This window comes from Cherax quadricarinatus, chromosome 29, assembly GCF_038502225.1.
Source record: "Cherax quadricarinatus isolate ZL_2023a chromosome 29, ASM3850222v1, whole genome shotgun sequence".
Classification (NCBI taxonomy): domain Eukaryota; kingdom Metazoa; phylum Arthropoda; class Malacostraca; order Decapoda; family Parastacidae; genus Cherax; species Cherax quadricarinatus.
The window spans coordinates 16,692,653-16,715,518 of record NC_091320.1 but is presented as its reverse complement, the minus strand read 5'-3'; the positions used below and the strand labels follow the sequence as shown (position 1 = coordinate 16,715,518).

General features: G+C 49.1%; 1 protein-coding gene across 1 annotated transcript in view; it reads left to right on the top strand.

The window, feature by feature from the left end:
• Positions 1 to 2,225: 2,225 nt before the first annotated feature.
• LOC128690516 (phosphatidylserine synthase 2) overlaps positions 2,226 to 22,866 on the top strand; it is a gene marked incomplete in the record, with an annotated part of 412,859 nt that continues 392,218 nt past the window's right edge. Inside the window, 2 exon segments of the mRNA XM_070089624.1 lie at positions 2,226 to 3,263; positions 20,107 to 20,304. Coding sequence (XP_069945725.1) covers positions 20,111 to 20,304 — 194 coding nt within the window.

Sequence of the window (22,866 nt, the reverse complement as noted above, 5' to 3'; positions counted from 1 at the left end):
CCTTGGACCACTCCTCTTTCTCATCTACATCAATGATCTACCGAATGCATCACAGCTACTCAAACCCATATTATTTGCAGATGCTACATGTCTTTTCCCACCCAAACACAGTCATACTAGCAAACACAGTCAATGCTGAATTACAGAAAATATCTGCCTGGATGATGACTAACAAACTTACCCTGAACACTGATAAAACCTACTTCATTCAGTTTGGAAACAAAGCTGCAAATGATCCAATATAATTGAATCATTGTTTCCACAAAAAACATTTTCGAATATAAATATATCTTTATATTATACAAATTTTGATTCATTTATAATTAATAATCTACTGTACAACTATGAAATAATTACTGTCCTACTGTACAACTATAATATACTCCTTAGTATTAAGTAGACTGTAAGCCAATAATGTTAAGTTGGTCCATAATGCCTAGGCATAATAGAGGTTCTCTTTGTACTACAACTCACTATAGTAAATACAAAATCTCAATGTACTTTTTACAAAGACATAAAATAAATATATAAATAAATAATATAATACACTGCATCTCCGGCAAAACTTATCCTATACTATATTTAAAATTTACTATTTCATAATCAAAAATAACAATACAAAAATAAAATTGTCAAGTTTATCATAGAGTAATATTTGTCACCTTAATTATAATACAAAATATGAACAGATCATAAATACTAAATAATATATGGAAGTCATGTATTATGCAGACATTATGAAACATATATTACAATTTGTTGTGATGTAGCTACATGATATAGTAGTAATGTGCAAATATAACCTGAAAATAAGTTAGTTTATTTAAGAGTGTGAAGTAGACGTGTTAGTGTTGTCATAGTCATCTGCACAGACTCAACATTACTTGACATATTATCAAACTTATTTAAATAAATACAAGCCCACCTGCCACAATTGAAAAAAATATAATTTCTGCGTGTAAACAAGAGCAAATATATGAAAACAAACATTTAATTTTAACAAACCTTTAGTGATTCTGAGTTGAGCTGCAGAGGCTCGCTTCTGTGATCCTTGTTTAGACGCGTCACTCCCGTCCTTTTTCTGGTTTTTCATAGAAAACAACTTAATCATAATGAATATGTGTTGTATAATGTCTTACAATTAAAGTAGCAGTGGTAGTTTAGCTAAGATAACGTCATTTATTAAGGTGCAGCTTGACCACCTCCGCTTGTTGTCTTCCACTTAACTAACTCTTGGTTCCTTTCACTAATTATAGAAATTCCTTTATTATAATTACTTATACACGAAATACACTCAGATTATACTTAAAATAATTATGTAAGTGTCGAAATATTTCACTGTAAAAGATATATTGCAACAGTAATATAAATATGAAGTATATTTTAAAATACTTGTTTAAAGGTAAATTTGTATTGTTTTAAGTGATGTTTAAGATGCAGGTAAATTATTGTAATATAATAAGTGTTTATTATGTGAGCTGAACCAATTATAGTGTCATATAAGGCACATTGTTTGACTTTAATGGAGTATTCTGAGTAAAATCTATAAAATTATTTGATTGTGTCAATAAAATATGATACCTTAAGATCGGTATTAAGAAAAAAAAAACAGGAAATTATGTTATGTAATCAAAGATAAAATAAGAACTTGACTGATAAAATATTTGCTAAAATATTTGAAGAGTGTAAGACTCGGGGTCAGTATTTACATGGTGGTTGTGGTGGTGAGAGTTGTTGTTGCTGTTGCTGCTCTCCCTCAGCCTCTCCTACACTCCCTCAACCTCTACAACATTACCTCAACCTTTGTTACACTCCCTTAGGCTCTTCAACATCTCCAACACTCCCTTAGCCTCTCCTACACTCCCGAGCCTCCTACACTCCCTCAGCCTCCTGCACTCCCTCAGCCTCTCCTACACTCCCTCAGCCTCTCCAACACTCCCTCAGCCTCCTACACTCCCTCAACCTCGCCAACACTCCCTCAGCCTCCTACACTCCCTCAGCCTCTCCTACACTCCCTCAGCCTCTCCTACACTCCCTTAGCCTCTCCAACACTCCCTCAGCCTCGCCAACACTCCCTCAGCCTCGCCAACACTCCCTCAGCCTCACCAACACTCCCTCAGCCTCTCCAACACTCCCTCAGCCTCCTACACTCCCTCAGCCTCTCTTACACTCCCTCAGCCTCTCCTACACTCCCTTAGCCTCTCCAACACTCCCTGAGCCTCCTACACTCCCTCAGCCTCGCCAACACTCCCCCAGCCTCTCCTACACTTCCTCGGCCTCCTACACTCCCTCAGCCTCTCCTACACTCCCTCAGCCTCCTACACTCCCTCAGCCTCTCCTACACTCCCTCAGCCTCCTACACTCCCTCAGCCTCGCCAACACTCCCCCAGCCTCTCCTACACTCCCTCAGCCTCGCCAACACTCCCTCAGCCTCGCCAACACTCCCTCAGCCTCGCCAACACTCCCTCAGCCTCGCCAACACTCCCTCAGCCTCGCCAACACTCCCTCAGCCTCGCCAACACTCCCTCAGCCTCGCCAACACTCACTCAGCCTCTCCAACACTCCCTCAGCCTCCTACACTCCTTCAGCCTCTCCTACACTCCCTCAGCCTCTCCTACACTCCCTCAGCCCCTCCTACACTCCCTCAGCCTCGCCAACACTCCCTCAGCCTCGCCAACACTCCCTCAGCCTCTCCTACACTCCCTCAGCCTCGCCATCTCTCCCTCAGCCTCGCCAACACTCCCTCAGCCTCCTACACTCCCTCAGCCTCCTACACTCCCTCAGCCTCGCCAACACTCCCTCAGCCTCGCCAACACTCCCTCAGCCTCGCCAACACTCCCTCAGCCTCGCCAACACTCCCTCAGCCTCGCCAACACTCCCTCAGCCTCGCCAACACTCCCTCAGCCTCCTACACTCCCTCAGCCTCTCCTACACTCCCTCAGCCTCTCCTACACTCCCTCAGCCTCGCCAACACTCCCTCAGCCTCGCCAACACTCCCTCAGCCTCGCCAACACTCCCTCAGCCTCGCCAACACTCCCTCAGCCTCGCCAACACTCCCTCAGCCTCGCCAACACTCCCTCAGCCTCTCCTACACTCCCTCAGCCTCGCCTACACTCCCTCAGCCTCGCCAACACTCCCTCAGCCTCGCCAACACTCCCTCAGCCTCTCCTACACTCCCTCAGCCTCTCCTACACTCCCTCAGCCTCGCCAACACTCCCACCCTACAATAAACATACATCGTTCAGAGTCTCTTCCTGGGTCAGGTCAGTAATGATCTACAATTGTTAAGGTGAAAATTAGTTTCAAACCTATGCCATAGCAGGTCAGGCTGAGGCTTGACCTGTGACAGCAGGTCAGGCTGAAGCTTGACCTGTGGCATGGCAGGTCAGGCTGAGGCTTGACCTGTGGCATGCCAGGTCAGGCTGAGGCTTGACCTGTGGCATGGCAGGTCAGGCTGAGCCTTGATCTGTGACAGCAGGTCAGGCTGAGGCTTGACCTGTGACAGCAGGTCAGGCTGAGGCTTGACCTGTGACAGCAGGTCAGGCTGAGGCTTGACCTGTGACAGCAGGTCAGGCTGAGGCTTGACCTGTGACAGCAGGCCAGGCTGAGGCTTGACCTGTGACAGCAGGTCAGGCTGAGGTTTGACCTGTGACAGCAGGTCAGGCTGAGGCTTGATCTGTGGCATGGCAGGTCAGGCTGAGGCTTGATCTGTGGCATGGCAGGTCAGGCTGAGGCTTGATCTGTGGCATGGCAGGTCAGGCTGAGGCTTGATCTGTGGCATGGCAGGTCAGGCTGAGGCTTGATCTGTGGCATGGCAGGTCAGGCTGAGGCTTGATCTGTGGCATGGCAGGTCAGGCTGAGGCTTGATCTGTGGCATGGCAGGTCAGGCTGAGGCTTGATCTGTGGCATGGCAGGTCAGGCTGAGGCTTGATCTGTGGCATGGCAGGTCAGGCTGAGGCTTGATCTGTGGCATGGCAGGTCAGGCTGAGGCTTGACCTGTGACAGCAGGTCAGGCTGAGGCTTGACCAGTGGCATGGCAGGTCAGACTGAGGTTTGACCTGACATAGCAGGTCAGGCTGAGGCTTGCCTGAAAATTGGCAGGTCAGGCTGAGGCTTGACCTGTGGCATGGCAGGTCAGGCTGAGGCTTGACCTGTGGCGTGGCAGGTCAGGCTGGGGCTTGACCTGTGGTGTGGCAGGTCAGGCTGGGGCTTGACCTGTGACATAGCAGGTCAGGCTGAGGCTTGACCTGTGGCATGGCAGGTCAGGCTGAGGCTTGACCTGACATAGCAGGTCAGGCTGAGGCTTGACCTGTGGTGTGGCAGGTAAGGCTGGGGCTTGACCTGTGGTGTGGCAGGTCAGGCTGGGGCTTGACCTGTGATGTCAGGTCAGGCTGAGGCTTGACCTGAGAAATGGCAGGTCAGGCTGAGGCTTGACCTGTGACAGCAGGTCAGGCTGAGGCTTGACCTGTGGCATGGCAGGTCAGGCTCAGGCTTGACCTGAGAAATGGCAGGTCAGGCTGAGGCTTGACCTGTGGCATGGCAGGTCAGGCTCAGGCTTGACCTGTGGCATGGCAGGTCAGGCTCAGGCTTGACCTGTGGCGTGGCAGGTCAGGCTCAGGCTTGACCTGTGGCGTGGCAGGTCAGACTCAGGCTTGACCTGTGGTGTGGCAGGTCAGGCTGAGGCTTGACCTGTGGCGTGGCAGGTCACGCTGGGGCTTGACCTGTGGTTTGGCAGGTCAGGCTGGGGCTTGACCTGTGGTGTGGCACGTCAGACTGGGGCTTGACCTGTGTGGCAGGTCAGGCTGGGGCTTGACCTGTGGTGTGGCAGGTCAGGCTGAGGCTTGACCTGTTGTGTGTCATGTCAAGGTGAGGCTTGACCTGTTGTGTGTCATGTCAAGGCGAGGCTTGACCTGTTGTGTTGCATGTCAGGCTGAGGCTTGATCTGTGTTGTGGCAGGTCAGGCCGGGGCTGGACCTGTTGTGGCAGGTCAGGCTGGGGCGGGAACTGTTATTGTGGCAGGTCAGGCCGGGGCTGGACCTGTTGTGGCAGGTCAGGCCGGGACTGGACCTGTTGTTGTGGCAGGTCAGGCTGTGGCTGGACCTGTTGTTGTGGCAGGTCAGACCGGAGCTGGACCTGTTGTTGTGGCAGGTCAGGCCGGGGCTGGACCTGTTGTGGCACGTCAGGCCGGGGCTGGACCTGTTGTTGTGGCAGGTCAGGCCGGGGCGGGACCTGTTGTTGGGGCAGGTCAGACTAAGGCTTGACCTGTTGTGTGGCAGGTCAAGCTGGGGCTTGACCTGTTGTGTGGCAGGTCAGGCTGGGGCTGGACCTGTTGTTGTGGCAGGTCAGGCTAGGGCTGGACCTGTTGTTGTGGCAGGTCAGGCTAGGGCTGGACCTGTTGTTGTGGCAGGTCAGGCTAGGGCTGGACCTGTTGTTGTGGCAGGTCAGGCTGGGGCTGGACCTGTTGTTGTGGCAGGTCAGGCTGGGGCTGGACCTGTTGTTGTGGCAGGTCAGGCTGGGGCTGGACCTGTTGTTGTGGCAGGTCAGGCTGGGGCTGGACCTGACCTGTTGTTGTGGCAGGTCAGGCTGGGGCTGGACCTGTTGTTGTGGCAGGTCAGGCCAGGGTTGGACCTGTTGTTGTGGCAGGTCAGGCCGGGGCTGGACCTGTTGTTGTGGCAGGTCAGGCCGGGGCTGGACCTGTTGTTGTGGCAGGTCAGGCCGGGGCTGGACCTGTTGTTGTGGCAGGTCAGGCCGGGGCTGGACCTGTTGTTGTGGCAGGTCAGGCCGGGGCTGGACCTGTTGTTGTGGCAGGTCAGGCCGGGGCTGGACCTGTTGTTGTGGCAGGTCAGGCCGGGGCTGGACCTGTTGTTGTGGCAGGTCAGCCCGGGGCTGGACCTGTTGTTGTGGCAGGTCAGCCCGGGGCTGGACCTGTTGTTGTGGCAGGTCAGCCCGGGGCTGGACCTGTTGTTGTGGCAGGTCAGCCCGGGGCTGGACCTGTTGTTGTGGCAGGTCAGGCCGGGGCTGGACCTGTTGTTGTGGCAGGTCAGGCCGGGGCTGGACCTGTTGTTGTGGCAGGTCAGGCCGGGGCTGGACCTGTTGTTGTGGCAGGTCAGGCAGGGGCTGGACCTGTTGTTGTGGCAGGTCAGGCCGGGGCTGGACCTGTTGTTGTGGCAGGTCAGGCCGGGGCTGGACCTGTTGTTGTGGCAGGTCAGGCCGGGGCTGGACCTGTTGTTGTGGCAGGTCAGGCCGGGGCTGGACCTGTTGTTGTGGCAGGTCAGGCCGGGGCTGGACCTGTTGTTGTGGCAGGTCAGGCCGGGGCTGGACCTGTTGTTGTGGCAGGTCAGGCCGGGGCTGGACCTGTTGTTGTGGCAGGTCAGGCCGGGGCTGGACCTGTTGTGGCAGGTCAGGCCGGGGCTGGACCTCTTGTTGTGGCAGGTCAGGCCGGGGCTGGACCTCTTGTTGTGGCAGGTCAGGCCGGGGCTGGACCTCTTGTTGTGGCAGGTCAGGCCAGGGCTGGACCTGTTGTTGTGGCAGGTCAGGCCAGGGCTGGACCTGTTGTTGTGGCAGGTCAGGCCGGGGCTGGACCTGTTGTTGTGGCAGGTCAGGCCGGGGCTGGACCTGTTGTTGTGGCAGGTCAGGCCGGGGCTGGACCTGTTGTGGCAGGTCAGGCCGGGGCCGGACCTGTTGTTGTGGCAGGTCAGGCCGGGGCTGGACCTGTTGTTGTGGCAGGTCAGGCCGGGGCTGGACCTGTTGTTGTGGCAGGTCAGGCCGGGGCTGGACCTGTTGTTGTGGCAGGTCAGGCCGGGGCTGGACCTGTTGTTGTGGCAGGTCAGGCCGGGGCTGGACCTGTTGTTGTGGCAGGTCAGGCCGGGGCTGGACCTGTTGTTGTGGCAGGTCAGGCCGGGGCTGGACCTGTTGTGGCAGGTCAGGCTGGGGCGGGAACTGTTATTGTGGCAGGTCAGGCCGGGGCTGGACCTGTTGTGGCAGGTCAGGCCGGGACTGGACCTGTTGTTGTGGCAGGTCAGGCTGTGGCTGGACCTGTTGTTGTGGCAGGTCAGACCGGAGCTGGACCTGTTGTTGTGGCAGGTCAGGCCGGGGCTGGACCTGTTGTGGCACGTCAGGCCGGGGCTGGACCTGTTGTTGTGGCAGGTCAGGCCGGGGCGGGACCTGTTGTTGGGGCAGGTCAGACTAAGGCTTGACCTGTTGTGTGGCAGGTCAAGCTGGGGCTTGACCTGTTGTGTGGCAGGTCAAGCTGGGGCTTGACCTGTTGTGTGGCAGGTCAGGCTGGGGCTGGACCTGTTGTTGTGGCAGGTCAGGCTAGGGCTGGACCTGTTGTTGTGGCAGGTCAGGCTAGGGCTGGACCTGTTGTTGTGGCAGGTCAGGCTAGGGCTGGACCTGTTGTTGTGGCAGGTCAGGCTGGGGCTGGACCTGTTGTTGTGGCAGGTCAGGCTGGGGCTGGACCTGTTGTTGTGGCAGGTCAGGCTGGGGCTGGACCTGTTGTTGTGGCAGGTCAGGCTGGGGCTGGACCTGACCTGTTGTTGTGGCAGGTCAGGCTGGGGCTGGACCTGTTGTTGTGGCAGGTCAGGCCAGGGTTGGACCTGTTGTTGTGGCAGGTCAGGCCGGGGCTGGACCTGTTGTTGTGGCAGGTCAGGCCGGGGCTGGACCTGTTGTTGTGGCAGGTCAGGCCGGGGCTGGACCTGTTGTTGTGGCAGGTCAGGCCGGGGCTGGACCTGTTGTTGTGGCAGGTCAGGCCGGGGCTGGACCTGTTGTTGTGGCAGGTCAGGCCGGGGCTGGACCTGTTGTTGTGGCAGGTCAGGCCGGGGCTGGACCTGTTGTTGTGGCAGGTCAGCCCGGGGCTGGACCTGTTGTTGTGGCAGGTCAGCCCGGGGCTGGACCTGTTGTTGTGGCAGGTCAGCCCGGGGCTGGACCTGTTGTTGTGGCAGGTCAGGCCGGGGCTGGACCTGTTGTTGTGGCAGGTCAGGCCGGGGCTGGACCTGTTGTTGTGGCAGGTCAGGCCGGGGCTGGACCTGTTGTTGTGGCAGGTCAGGCCGGGGCTGGACCTGTTGTTGTGGCAGGTCAGGCCGGGGCTGGACCTGTTGTTGTGGCAGGTCAGGCCGGGGCTGGACCTGTTGTTGTGGCAGGTCAGGCCGGGGCTGGACCTGTTGTTGTGGCAGGTCAGGCCGGGGCTGGACCTGTTGTTGTGGCAGGTCAGGCCGGGGCTGGACCTGTTGTTGTGGCAGGTCAGGCCGGGGCTGGACCTGTTGTTGTGGCAGGTCAGGCCGGGGCTGGACCTGTTGTTGTGGCAGGTCAGGCCGGGGCTGGACCTGTTGTTGTGGCAGGTCAGGCCGGGGCTGGACCTGTTGTTGTGGCAGGTCAGGCCGGGGCTGGACCTGTTGTGGCAGGTCAGGCCGGGGCTGGACCTCTTGTTGTGGCAGGTCAGGCCGGGGCTGGACCTCTTGTTGTGGCAGGTCAGGCCGGGGCTGGACCTCTTGTTGTGGCAGGTCAGGCCGGGGCTGGACCTCTTGTTGTGGCAGGTCAGGCCGGGGCTGGACCTCTTGTTGTGGCAGGTCAGGCCAGGGCTGGACCTCTTGTTGTGGCAGGTCAGGCCAGGGCTGGACCTGTTGTTGTGGCAGGTCAGGCCGGGGCTGGACCTGTTGTTGTGGCAGGTCAGGCCGGGGCTGGACCTCTTGTTGTGGCAGGTCAGGCCGGGGCTGGACCTGTTGTTGTGGCAGGGGCCGGGGCTGGACCTGTTGTTGTGGCAGGTCAGGCCGGGGCTGGACCTGTTGTTGTGGCAGGTCAGGCCGGGGCTGGACCTGTTGTTGTGGCAGGTCAGGCCGGGGCTGGACCTGTTGTTGTGGCAGGTCAGGCCGGGGCTGGACCTGTTGTTGTGGCAGGTCAGGCCGGGGCTGGACCTGTTGTTGTGGCAGGTCAGGCCGGGGCTGGACCTGTTGTTGTGGCAGGTCAGGCCGGGGCTGGACCTGTTGTTGTGGCAGGTCAGGCCGGGGCTGGACCTGTTGTTGTGGCAGGTCAGGCCGGGGCTGGACCTGTTGTTGTGGCAGGTCAGGCCGGGGCTGGACCTGTTGTTGTGGCAGGTCAGGCCGGGGCTGGACCTGTTGTTGTGGCAGGTCAGGCCGGGGCTGGACCTGTTGTTGTGGCAGGTCAGGCCGGGGCTGGACCTGTTGTTGTGGCAGGTCAGGCCGGGGCTGGACCTGTTGTTGTGGCAGGTCAGGCCGGGGCTGGACCTGTTGTTGTGGCAGGTCAGGCCGGGGCTGGACCTGTTGTTGTGGCAGGTCAGGCCGGGGCTGGACCTGTTGTTGTGGCAGGTCAGGCCGGGGCTGGACCTGTTGTTGTGGCAGGTCAGGCCGGGGCTGGACCTGTTGTTGTGGCAGGTCAGGCCGGGGCTGGACCTGTTGTTGTGGCAGGTCAGGCCGGGGCTGGACCTGTTGTTGTGGCAGGTCAGGCCGGGGCTGGACCTGTTGTTGTGGCAGGTCAGGCCGGGGCTGGACCTGTTGTTGTGGCAGGTCAGGCCGGGGCTGGACCTGTTGTTGTGGCAGGTCAGGCCGGGGCTGGACCTGTTGTTGTGGCAGGTCAGGCCGGGGCTGGACCTGTTGTTGTGGCAGGTCAGGCCGGGGCTGGACCTGTTGTTGTGGCAGGTCAGGCCGGGGCTGGACCTGTTGTTGTGGCAGGTCAGGCCGGGGCTGGACCTGTTGTTGTGGCAGGTCAGGCCGGGGCTGGACCTGTTGTGGTGGCAGGTCAGGCCGGGGCTGGACCTGTTGTGGTGGCAGGTCAGGCCGGGGCTGGACCTGTTGTGGTGGCAGGTCAGGCCGGGGCTGGACCTGTTGTGGTGGCAGGTCAGGCCGGGGCTGGACCTGTTGTGGTGGCAGGTCAGGCCGGGGCTGGACCTGTTGTGGTGGCAGGTCAGGCCGGGGCTGGACCTGTTGTGGTGGCAGGTCAGGCCGGGGCTGGACCTGTTGTGGTGGCAGGTCAGGCCGGGGCTGGACCTGTTGTGGTGGCAGGTCAGGCCGGGGCTGGACCTGTTGTGGTGGCAGGTCAGGCCGGGGCTGGACCTGTTGTGGTGGCAGGTCAGGCCGGGGCTGGACCTGTTGTGGTGGCAGGTCAGGCCGGGGCTGGACCTGTTGTGGTGGCAGGTCAGGCCGGGGCTGGACCTGTTGTGGTGGCAGGTCAGGCCGGGGCTGGACCTGTTGTGGTGGCAGGTCAGGCCGGGGCTGGGCCTGTTGTGGTGGCAGGTCAGGCCGGGGCTGGGCCTGTTGTGGTGGCAGGTCAGGCCGGGGCTGGGCCTGTTGTGGTGGCAGGTCAGGCCGGGGCTGGGCCTGTTGTGGTGGCAGGTCAGGCCGGGGCTGGGCCTGTTGTGGTGGCAGGTCAGGCCGGGGCTGGGCCTGTTGTGGTGGCAGGTCAGGCCGGGGCTGGGCCTGTTGTGGTGGCAGGTCAGGCCGGGGCTGGGCCTGTTGTGGTGGCAGGTCAGGCCGGGGCTGGGCCTGTTGTGGTGGCAGGTCAGGCCGGGGCTGGGCCTGTTGTGGTGGCAGGTCAGGCCGGGGCTGGGCCTGTTGTGGTGGCAGGTCAGGCCGGGGCTGGGCCTGTTGTGGTGGCAGGTCAGGCCGGGGCTGGGCCTGTTGTGGTGGCAGGTCAGGCCGGGGCTGGGCCTGTTGTGGTGGCAGGTCAGGCCGGGGCTGGGCCTGTTGTGGTGGCAGGTCAGGCCGGGGCTGGGCCTGTTGTGGTGGCAGGTCAGGCCGGGGCTGGGCCTGTTGTGGTGGCAGGTCAGGCCGGGGCTGGGCCTGTTGTGGTGGCAGGTCAGGCCGGGGCTGGGCCTGTTGTGGTGGCAGGTCAGGCCGGGGCTGGGCCTGTTGTGGTGGCAGGTCAGGCCGGGGCTGGGCCTGTTGTGGTGGCAGGTCAGGCCGGGGCTGGGCCTGTTGTGGTGGCAGGTCAGGCCGGGGCTGGGCCTGTTGTGGTGGCAGGTCAGGCCGGGGCTGGGCCTGTTGTGGTGGCAGGTCAGGCCGGGGCTGGGCCTGTTGTGGTGGCAGGTCAGGCCGGGGCTGGGCCTGTTGTGGTGGCAGGTCAGGCCGGGGCTGGGCCTGTTGTGGTGGCAGGTCAGGCCGGGGCTGGGCCTGTTGTGGTGGCAGGTCAGGCCGGGGCTGGGCCTGTTGTGGTGGCAGGTCAGGCCGGGGCTGGGCCTGTTGTGGTGGCAGGTCAGGCCGGGGCTGGGCCTGTTGTGGTGGCAGGTCAGGCCGGGGCTGGGCCTGTTGTGGTGGCAGGTCAGGCCGGGGCTGGGCCTGTTGTGGTGGCAGGTCAGGCCGGGGCTGGGCCTGTTGTGGTGGCAGGTCAGGCCGGGGCTGGGCCTGTTGTGGTGGCAGGTCAGGCCGGGGCTGGGCCTGTTGTGGTGGCAGGTCAGGCCGGGGCTGGGCCTGTTGTGGTGGCAGGTCAGGCCGGGGCTGGGCCTGTTGTGGTGGCAGGTCAGGCCGGGGCTGGGCCTGTTGTGGTGGCAGGTCAGGCCGGGGCTGGGCCTGTTGTGGTGGCAGGTCAGGCCGGGGCTGGGCCTGTTGTGGTGGCAGGTCAGGCCGGGGCTGGGCCTGTTGTGGTGGCAGGTCAGGCCGGGGCTGGGCCTGTTGTGGTGGCAGGTCAGGCCGGGGCTGGGCCTGTGGTGGTGGCAGGTCAGGCCGGGGCTGGGCCTGTGGTGGTGGCAGGTCAGGCTGGGGCACACCTGTGGTTGTGGCAGGTCAGGCTGGGGCCAGACCTGTGGTTGTGGCAGGTCAGGCCGGGGCCTGACTTGTGGTGTGGCAGGTCAGGCTGGGGCTTGTCTTCTGGTGTTGAGGGAGGGAGTATTGAGGAAATGCAAGCTTTTAGGTACAGTGGAACCTCAAATATCGAACTTTCTTTGGTCCAGAAGGCTGTTAGTGCCTTTACCGAATGAATTTATTCCCATGTGGAATAATGTAAATTAGGTTAGTCCATTTCAAACCCTCAAAAATACACTTATAAAAGCACTTACAAAAATACACTTACATAATTGGTTGTGTTGGGAGCAGTTTGATTTTTGAGGTTCCACTGTATTTGAGAGGGGAAAATGAGGTGAACCATAGAATTGACGAGAGGAAAAAAGTTAGTGGGGCATTGATTCACCTGTGAAGTCATAAATAACGTTACCCATGTAGGCAAAAAGGGGAATATATGAGAGTATTGTGGTGCCAGTGCTATTATATGGGTGGGAAGCATTATTTGTGAGTGTTGCAGCAAGGAGAAGGCTAAAGACAGTGAGATGTCGTGTCTAAGGGCAATGTGTGGTGTGTATATTATGTAGACAATTTGTAGCTTGGAGATTAGAAGAAGGTGCAGGATTACTAAAAGATGGCTGATGAGAGGTTTTTGAAGTGGTTTGGACATTTAGAAAGGCTGGAACAAAATAGGGTAACGTGGAGTCTGTATAAATTTGTAGTGGAGGGATGGTGGGGTAGGGGTCATCTTAGGAAAGGTTGGAGGGAGGTTTAACGTTGTTGTGTGTGTGAGGGACTCAAACATCCAGCAAGAGTGTTAGATAGAAGTGAATGTAGGCACGTGGGTTTTATGAGTAGATGTGCTGTTGAAGTGTTGGCAAGGTAACATTTTGAAGGGATTCAGGGAAACCAGATAGTTGGACTTGAGTCCTGGAGGTGGGAAGTACAGTGCCAGCAATCAGAAAGAGGGGTGGGGATACTTGTAGTTTTGAACTGTAGTATCAGTGTGCCTCTGGCAGAACAGATACAGATAAATACAAAGGAGATGAGATGTGTTGGGGACATCACTGACATAAATGAGAGAACAGAATACCTAGGAAACTGCCCTGTGGCACTCCAATGGCTACAGGCTGTGTAGTCGAGGTTACACCATTTGTGGTGTCCATTCACTTAGATAAGATTTTAGGTATTCAGGGGTATGGCCTCTGACCCTTTAATGTTGTAGATTAGGATGCAAGATATTGTGGTCCATTGTATCAATTGCTTTCTGCAGGTCTATGAAGAGCCCCAAAGTACATAATAATTTTTTTCTAGCGCTGCATATAGCAATTCGAGCATTTGTATAATTGCATCATTTGTACTTTTTTCGGCCCAAACCTAAACTGGCAGGGTTTAAGCATGTTGTTACATATTTGGTAGGAGTAAACTCACTTTATGTATTAGTTTTTTCAAATATTTTAGATAGTAAGAACATTTGATATAGTCCTGTAGTTATTCACTTAAGTTGGATCGCCTCCTTTGAGGATCAGGGTAACCCTTGCAATCTTGAGTATGGATGGGAAAGTTGAAGATTCCACTGATTTGTTAAACAGAGTTGCAATAATGGGTGACAGCAAATGTGCTGCTTTTTTGTACATGGATGGTGGCAAGTTATTTAGTTTCCTGTCTTGGTTTTAATTGACTTTTTGTGATGAGTGAGATTTCAGTAAGATTAGTAGGAGCTAAACATAGAGTATTTGGATAATGTCCAATGAGGTAGTCTTTCACCTGAGTATTTGAGGTTGGAGTTTTGCTTGTTAGTTTTGATCCTATAGCAGAGAAGAAGTCATTAAGTTTGCTGGCAGTGTCTGCAGGCTGGCTGTGGGGTTCATCTGGTTTAGTTAAGTTTATATTTCTGTTTCTGGACAGTTTTCTAGAGCTCAGGAGTTCAGAGAGGGTTTTTCAGGTCTTTTTCATATCCCTTTTTATTTAATCAAGTCTTCTTGCATAATATAGTTGTTTAGACTTCTGTATTAGATTAGTAAGTATTGATGTTTATTGTTTTGTCTTCTTTTCTTATTAAACCTAGTCTGAACTGTTTTTCATGCTTATATTTTTATCAATGGATTTGATGATATCATGAAAGAAGAGGTGAATCATAGCACTGATGAGGGGGAAAAAGGCAAGTGAAGCACTGAGGAGTTTGCAGGGACAAAAAACGTTATCCATGGAAGCAAAGAGGGGAATGTATGAGAATATTGTGGTACCAATGCTCTTATATGGGTGTGAAGCATGGATGGTGAATGTTGCAACTAGAAGGCAGTGGAGATTTTGTGTTTGAGGGCAATGTGTGATGTGAATATAATGCAGAGAGAATCCATAGCTTGGAGATTAGAAGGTGGTGTGGGGTTTCTAAAAGTATTATCCAGAGGGCAGAGGAAGGGTTGTTGACTCACGAAATCGTAATGACACAATTGCAAATAATCCATACCATGGGCGGGGTTAGAACCCCACAGTCAGAGAGTCACAGAACTCCAGACCGATGCACTAGCCACTGGGCCAACTGGCTACAATAAGATTCGTACATACTAGGTATATTTATATACATTGTATAAATATACCTAGGTGGACGAATCTTATTGTAGCCAGTTGGCCCAGTGGCTAACGTGTCAGTCTGGAGTTCTATGACTCTCTGATCGCAGGTGCTAACCCCTGCCTGTGGTATGTTTTGGAAGGGTTGAGGTGGATGGCACATATAGAGAGGATGGAACAAAATAGAATAACTTGAAGAGCATATAAATCTGTAGTGGGAGGAAGGCTGGGTAGAGGTCATCCTAGGAAAGGCTGGAGGGAGGGGGTAAAGGTGGTTTTGTGTGCGAGGGGCTTGGACTTCCAGCAAGTATGCTTGAGCGTGTTAGAGAGGAGTGAGCGGAGACAAATAGGTTTTATGACTTGATGTTCTGTTGGAATGTGAGCAAAGTAGCATTTATGAAGGGATTCAGGGAAACTGGACTCAAGTCCTGGAAGTGGAAAGTACAGTGCCTACACTCTGAAGGAGGGGTGTTGATATGCTGCAGTTTTTTAACTGTAGTGTAGGCATGCCTCTGGCAAGACAGTGATGGAGTGAATGACGATGGAGGTGTTTCTTCTTTTTTGGGTCACCCTGCATTGGTGGGAGATGGCCAATATGTTCATAATAAAAATTGAGGATACTGTTTGTAAGCCATGGGCTGTTTAGTCTCTTTGTTGAGATCTGCTTAAAAATATCTTTATTTACTTCAAGTACATGTACATGGTATACAAGCCGAACTGACATCAATGGCATATAGAAAGCCGCTTGTTATGCTGAGCATTTCGGAAAAAGTAGGTCAGTTTTGACCCAGGATGCCACCCACACCAGTCGACTAACACCCAGGTTCCCATTTTGAACTGATGGGTGAACAGGAACAGGGACAGCAGGTGTCTTATGGAAACAAGTCCCTAATGTTTTTGCAGCCGTACCAGAGGAGATTCGAACCCTGGACCTCAGTGTGTGAGCTGAGTGTGCTAGCAATCGAGCTACGGGACAATGGCTATTATAGAGGAATTGTATTGGGTTTTTTGAAGGAAAATTTTGACACGCCAGTATCATAGCTGTCGACTAGCTCTGTGTACCAGTCAGTATCACTTAATGCTGAAATAGTTATTTACCGATGACTCATCATTAAGTTGAAATTAGATCTTACTAGTGTCTTGAGGCAGTTTACATAAGTTGGTTATGAGGAATGCAGGGTAGTGGTCTGTGGTGTTATTTTTTATTATCTCTGCTTTTCGTGGGGATACAGTATTGGTCCAGATATGGTCAAGTAATGAGGCACTTGTCTCAGAGATTCTTGTTGGCTTAGTTATAGATGGTAGTTGCGAGAAGTTCATAGTTTTTATGAAGTTTGCTACTTGAGGGTTAACTGAGACAAGTGCAACCATAATTGATCCTATATGGACAAATATATTAGTTCCCCTCAAATCAGAGATAATCACTGACAACACTACTGACCACTACCCCATCTTCCTCCTAACAAACATTTCTATGCAACCATTGGAATGTAGTTTTGACTCCATAATGAGGCATCAGTGAGTAACTTCACTTCAGTGTTAAGTTCAGTTAACTGGCTCGCAGAATTTGCCAATGACAGAGGTGTTGACAAATGGACAGACTTTTTCTACAAAAAAATACATAGCCTGCATTGGCAGCTCGTAGTGCCAGTAATACCTATACTTTCATACCACATCAAACTTCTATTTTTATTCATTTTTTATCTCATTTCAGCAAAAAAAAAAAAAAATAAAAAATTCACTTATAAATGCACTGAAAACAACATACAACAGATTTTTTCCTGTAATATATTTGTCAGCTGCAAATTATTTTAGTGTAAGGTTGATGAAGTCATATGTCTGGCAGTGAGCATCTGGGGGGACTGCAGCTCTTCAGCTCCTGTGGACGAGCTGCCACTGATAGCCTGTATAACAAACATTGTCCTATAAAAACGAAGCAGATCACTAGTCAAAGACTAGGTTGCACATGATTGAGAGACAGCATCCTTAGACCCATAGATAAAAAAACATCACTAGGAAAAACAATATAGAGACGGCTTAATAGCTGAAGAACTTAGGAAAAACCAAATGTCAATCCTCGCTAAACTAATAAGAAAGTCCAAGCAACTGTATTATTCTCTCCCAGATCCTGGGAGAGAATAATACACTCCAAAGCTGACCAAAACTAGACATTGCCCTAACTAAACCCAATGAATCACAGCTCCAGCCTATTAAAACAGCTAGTAAGATAAATGATTTCTTCTCAACCATAGGATCAAGTCTTGCTAACAAAATTCCAAGCCCTAATAGCTGAGCGAGTGATTATTTGCATAAAACCTCCCAACATTCCTCTATCTGTGGTATGTGCAGTAGTATGAGTGATGGGTATGATTGGGGAGTGTGTTGTCTGGCAGTAGACTGAGTGATCATTTGTACTGTCACATTTTGTTAGGTTGTTATTGTCTTAGGTGATGCACTGTTGTGGATCCCCCAGGCATAAATAAGAGTAGGTGAGGTAGGGATAGATTAGAGTTTAGTATAATGTAAGTAGTGCTATTTGAGGTATATAGTAACTTATCTTGGAGAGGATGCCAATTGGAAGTGTGTGTTGAATTTCAAGTTGCTATCAAGGAACAGCCCTAGAAATTTTCCTTCATTTTGTTTAGTGATAAGAGAATCACTAATCAACCCCACCCAGTTTGGTTTTAGGTTGAAAAAAGTACGAATGACGCAATTATGCAAATGCTTGAACTGTTTTATGCAGCTCTCGAAGAAATGAATATCCTCTGGGACTCCTTATAGACCTGCAGAACGCATTCGATACAGTGGACCACAATATCTTGCACCTTAAACTAGTACATTATGGGGTCAGAGGACATGCCCTTGCATACCTAAAATCTTATCTTAGAAATAGACACCAGTATGTCTCCATCAATGGTATAACTTCATTAACCCAGCCTGTAGACCTAAGAGTGCCCCAAGGCACTCTTATGGCTCTTTGCTTTTTCTCATTTACATCAACACTCTCCCCAATTTATCTCATCTCCTTAAACCTGTACTGTTTGCAGATGACATGACTTTTGTCTTCTCCCACTCAAATCCAACTACTCTTGGTGACACTGTTAATGACGAGCTACTAAAAATAGCTACCAGGTTGACTACCAACAAACTCACCCTTAATATAGAAAAAACACACTACTGTACATGCTATTTGGAAACAGAGCTTCAGATATCCAACTTAACAAAATGATCAATTGTGCTCCCATTTTAAGGCACACTGAGGTCAAATTTTTAGGTCTACATCTTGACTGCAACTTGAAATTTAACTCACATCCAACACATTGCCAAGAAGGTCTCTAAAACAGTAGGCATCCTCTCCAAGATATGGTACTATGTACCCCCAAACAACACTTCTTACACTATACCACTCTCTGATCTACCCTTACCTCATCTATGGTATTTGTTCCTGGGGATCTACCACAGCAAATCATCTTAAACCATTAATAACCCAACAAAAAGCTGCTGTGCGGACTATCGCCCATTCCTGTGCCAGACAACACTCCATCTCTCCAACTCTTCAAGAGTTTAAATTTGCTTAATATACAGTATACGTATGCACTCATTACTGTGCCTACTATAGGTTGACCATCACTAATCCAGCACCATTGGGACCTGTAGGGTGCTGGTTTAGTGATTTTTGCTGGATTACAGAGTGGTTAGGTTAGAAGCCACTTAACCCAATGGAGATATTTACGCATTGGCAATTTCACCCTCTTTGAGCCCTATTTTTGGCCCATTCCATTTTTCCAGTCTACCAAAGTCATAGGTATTTCACTAGTATTCCTTCTATTCTGTCGATTGAGTACAAGAAACCACCCATTTACCTATTTCAACTACCCAATAAAGTGGTCAGAAATCAGTACAGTGGACCCCCGGCTTACGATATTAATTCGTTCCAGGAGGCTGTTTGGGTGCTGTTACCGAATGAATTTGCTCCCATGAGGAATATTGTAAATTAGATTTATCTGTCTCAGACCCCCAAAAATACACTTAAAAAAGCACTTGCAAAAATACACGTACATAATTGTTCAAGTTGGGAGCTGATCGTAAGTCGGGGGTCCACTGTAATTGGGCCAGTTTCACACAAATTTCAAGAGATGCCAATTTCAAAATAGGGTCCAGAATAAACAGTGCAGACAGACATTTCTGGCACTAAAATAACATTTTCTCTTTTCATTAGTCACAGCTGAGTGAGCTGAGCTCATGGCGACTGACAGTGGCTTCAAAGCCACCTTATCTTTTATAGACGATGTGCGGTGTATGTGTTTTACACAATGAGAAGCATTTCTTTTATTTGTTGGAACCATGGCTAGGGCTAAAAGTGAACAGCTTATAACAATAAATGGAGATAAAGAAATTGGAATGACTTATGACTTATGAATATATCATTGCTTAGTTAATCTTAAGTTAATTTTAAGCCTGCCCATAATGCTTTGCATACAAGGAACTTTGGCAGGTTGCTCTTTAATTACTGTATTACTTTGTACTTCTCTGTATCATGTTCTAATTAATAAATAAATAAACAAAAAAGTAGCATCACTAAACGGTAGCGGCAGGTTGGTGTGGCGACCCCGGAAATTTGAAGTTATGCTAGCCGAAATTAGTGCTAGATTACTGATGGAACTGGATTAGTGATGGCCAACCTGTACTTTATATTTTTTATATTTTGTAATATGTAACTCTCACATTGTAAGCTTTATAAAGAAACAAAATATGAATTTTGAATCTGTGGATATGAGGATGCTATTTGTTAGCCTTGGACTACCTAGTCTCTTTGTTGTGTTCTGCTAAGTATGTAGAAAACAGTGTTTCTTTTAAAGGCTTTGTATTTTTTGTAGAAAATTTTTTACCCGTTTGTCAATGCCTCTGTCATTGGTAAATTCTGTGAGCCAGTCAGTGGAACCTAGTGCTGTAGTGAAGTTATTCACTGATGTCTCATAATGGAGACAAAATAAGATCTTACTGTATTCCATTGGTAGCTTACAAATGTTTGTTATGAGGCAATGAACTTGCAACTATACATAATTTGGCTTCTGACCATCATCTTATTGCTGTCACTTAAGGGCAATAGTAAACTTGTAACTCTATATTGGACATAAAAGTTACATGGTCATGTAATGGAGAGATGACCTGCACCACTCTGAGCATTGTCAAATTATATCAACATTAGTGTCTTTTGATTGGTAGGCCTGGTCATCAAGGAATAATTTTGCTTCATTTTTGACCTCTCCTTTTATGACTTATTAACTGAAGCTGATGTTCCTAACAAATGATACTTTCCTTTGTTCATGGTTCTGCTTTTTAATATCAGCATTCCTTTGTTATGCAATGTCAAATGATCCACCTGGATTTAATGCTTTCTGTGACTATAATAATACAAGAAATAAATTTAAACAACTTTTATTTAACTACACCATGTATATACTATATTATTATTCTCACAGTTGCTCATCATTAATGGTATACTGTACAGTGTAATTAATTGAAAGTTAAAATATTACATATACATGTATTTTAAAGAAAAAATGTCAAAATGGTATATAAACTATATTGAACTGTATTCAAGAGTTTTTACTATAATTTAGGTACTATTTGTTAATTATATCACCTCAGGAGCCAAAATTTTCTAGGTTGTTTGCAAAGTTGGCAAGTAGTTTTCAGTTCAGTTTAAAGGAAAATTGCTCTGTGGTCACCTATGTTAATAGGAATTGCATTCAAACATTTGTGAGTCAATTAAACTAAAGCTCTAAAGACAAACTTTTCTCTTCGACAGAAAGATGAAGAGGAAGGAAGAAGTTATGAGCGAAGTGGATGGAGTTCTTGGTGATGGAGAGCTGTCTTGTGATGTCTCCCATGGTGATTCATCATGCCCAGAGCTCACGCCAATTGCAAGTGCCCCAGTGCATGACTGGGAGGCAGAGAAGACCACAGAAACAGACTTCTTTGATGATGGTACAATGACATATTTCTGGTGCGTACATGCTACACTTCACTCTTCAGAATTTATCTAAATGTAGTCTTTAGATAATTTTGTATATGCTTGTATTGCTGCAGTATCAGCCTCACTGATATATACAGCCTCTCCTCACTTTACGACGGAGTTCCGTTCCTAAGACCACGTCGGTAAATAAATTCGTCGCTAAGTGAGGGGAATACTACGTATAATGGTAGCGAGTTTATGTCAGTCATTTTTTTTATATTGTTTTAATGTCACCTTTGCACCATTTATAACATTACTGTTATATTTTTAAATGTTTATACAGTAATGTGCTGTATATTGTAATAAACAGAATAGAAGAAATCAGCTGTAATATACGTACAATATTTAGGTATGCATACTGGTCAGAGAGCCCGTCGTAAGTCCAAGTCATCGGTAAACGAATATGTGGCTAAGTGAGGAGAGGTTATATTGGTAGTGTGTATGTGCCACTATTGGTGGGCCTAGTGCTCCAAGCTGTATACAAACTGTTGTATATCTCGAGATATTGTTGCAGTTGAGTGAGGAAAATTACACGAGTGAACTTGTGAAGTGACACGAGTTCTGTAAATAAATTGCAGTAAACTTCAGTGTTTAACCCCTTGAGGGTCCAAGGCCAAAATCTGAAGTGGTGCTCTAGTGTCCAAGAAATTTTGAAAAAAAAAAGTAAATTTTTTTTCTTACAGAATTAAAGAGCATATTTTTGTGAAGGTAATAAGACAAAAAAAAAAATTCTGATCAGTACTTACCGAGATACAGTGCCAAGAAGTTTGTCCAAAATGACCTGGTGGCAGCAACATCGACGATTTCCACATACGCGCATTACTTTATTTAGCAGTTTTTTGTAGTTTTTTCTTTTCTTTTCCAATTTTTTTCTTTTCCTACTAACATTTGTGGCCTGTGAGACCAATACTGTATATAATGTGTATATATATATATATATATATATATATATATATATATATATATATATATATATATATATATATATATATATATATATAAACTATATATATATATATATATATATATATATATATATATATATAAATATATATATATATACATATATATATATATAAACTATATATATATATATATATACATATACACATATATAAATATATATATATATATACATATAAATATGTATAAACTATATATATATATATATATATATATATATATATATATATATATATATATATATATATATATATGTTATGGAGGGAGTAGTAGGTAAATTTGGGGTGCCAGGGGTAAATGTAAATGGGGAGCCTTTAATTGAGCTATGTGTAGAAAGAAATTTGGTATTAAGTAATACATATTTTATGAAAAAGAGGATAAATAAATATACAAGGTATGATGTAGCACGTAATGAAAGTATGAACATTAAAATGGTATAAAATACCGACAGATTGTTAGGTAAGACACATATGCAACAGTTAGGTATCTTTATTTTGAAACGTTTCGCCTACACAGTAGGCTTCTTCAGTCGAGTACAGAAAAGTTGATAGAAGCAGAAGATACTTGAAGACGATGTAATCAGTCCATCACCCTTAAAGTTTTGAGACAACGGAACAATGCTCTTCTCCAGACTGAGGGACTGACCACCTCAAAACTTTAAGGGTGATGGACTGATTACATCGTCTTCAAGTATCTTCTGCTTTTATCAACTTTTCTGTACTCGACTGAAGAAGCCTACTGTGTAGGCGAAACGTTTCAAAATAAAGATACCTAACTGTTGCATATGTGTCTTACCTAACAGTAATGAAAGTAGTTTGTTAGATTATGTATTGGTGGATAAAAGGTTGATGGGTAGGCTCCAGGATGTACATGTTTATAGAGGGGCAACTGATATATCGGATCATTATTTAGTTGTAGCTACAGTTAGAGTAAGAGGTAGATGGGAAAAGAGGAAGGTGGCAACAACAAGTAAGAGGGAGGTGAAAGTGTATAAACTAAGGGAGGAGGAAGTTCGGGCGAGATATAAGTGACTATTGGCAGAAAGGTGGGCTAGTGCAAAGATGAGTAGTGGGGGGGTTGAAGAGGGTTGGAATAGTTTTAAAAATGCAGTATTAGAATGTGGGGCAGAAGTTTGTGGTTATAGGAGGGTGGGGGCAGGAGGAAAGAGGAGTGATTGGTGGAATGATGAAGTAAAGGGTGTGATAAAAGAGAAAAAGGTAGCTTACGAGAGGTTTTTACAAAGCAGAAGTGTTATAAGAAGAGCAGAGTATATGGAGAGTAAAAGAGAGGTGAAGAGAGTGGTGAGAGAGTGCAAAAGGAGAGCAGATGAAAGAGTGGGAGAGGCACTGTCAACAAGTTTTAATGAAAATAAGAAAAAATTTTGGAGTGAGTTAAACAAGTTAAGAAAGCCTAGGGAAAGTATGGATTTGTCAGTTAAAAACAGAGTAGGGGAGTTAGTAGATGGGGAGAGGGAGGTATTAGGTAGATGGCGAGAATATTTTGAGGAACTTTTAAATGTTGAGGAAGAAAGGGAGGTGGTAATTTCATGCACTGGCCAGGGAGGTATACCATCTTTTAGGAGTGAAGAAG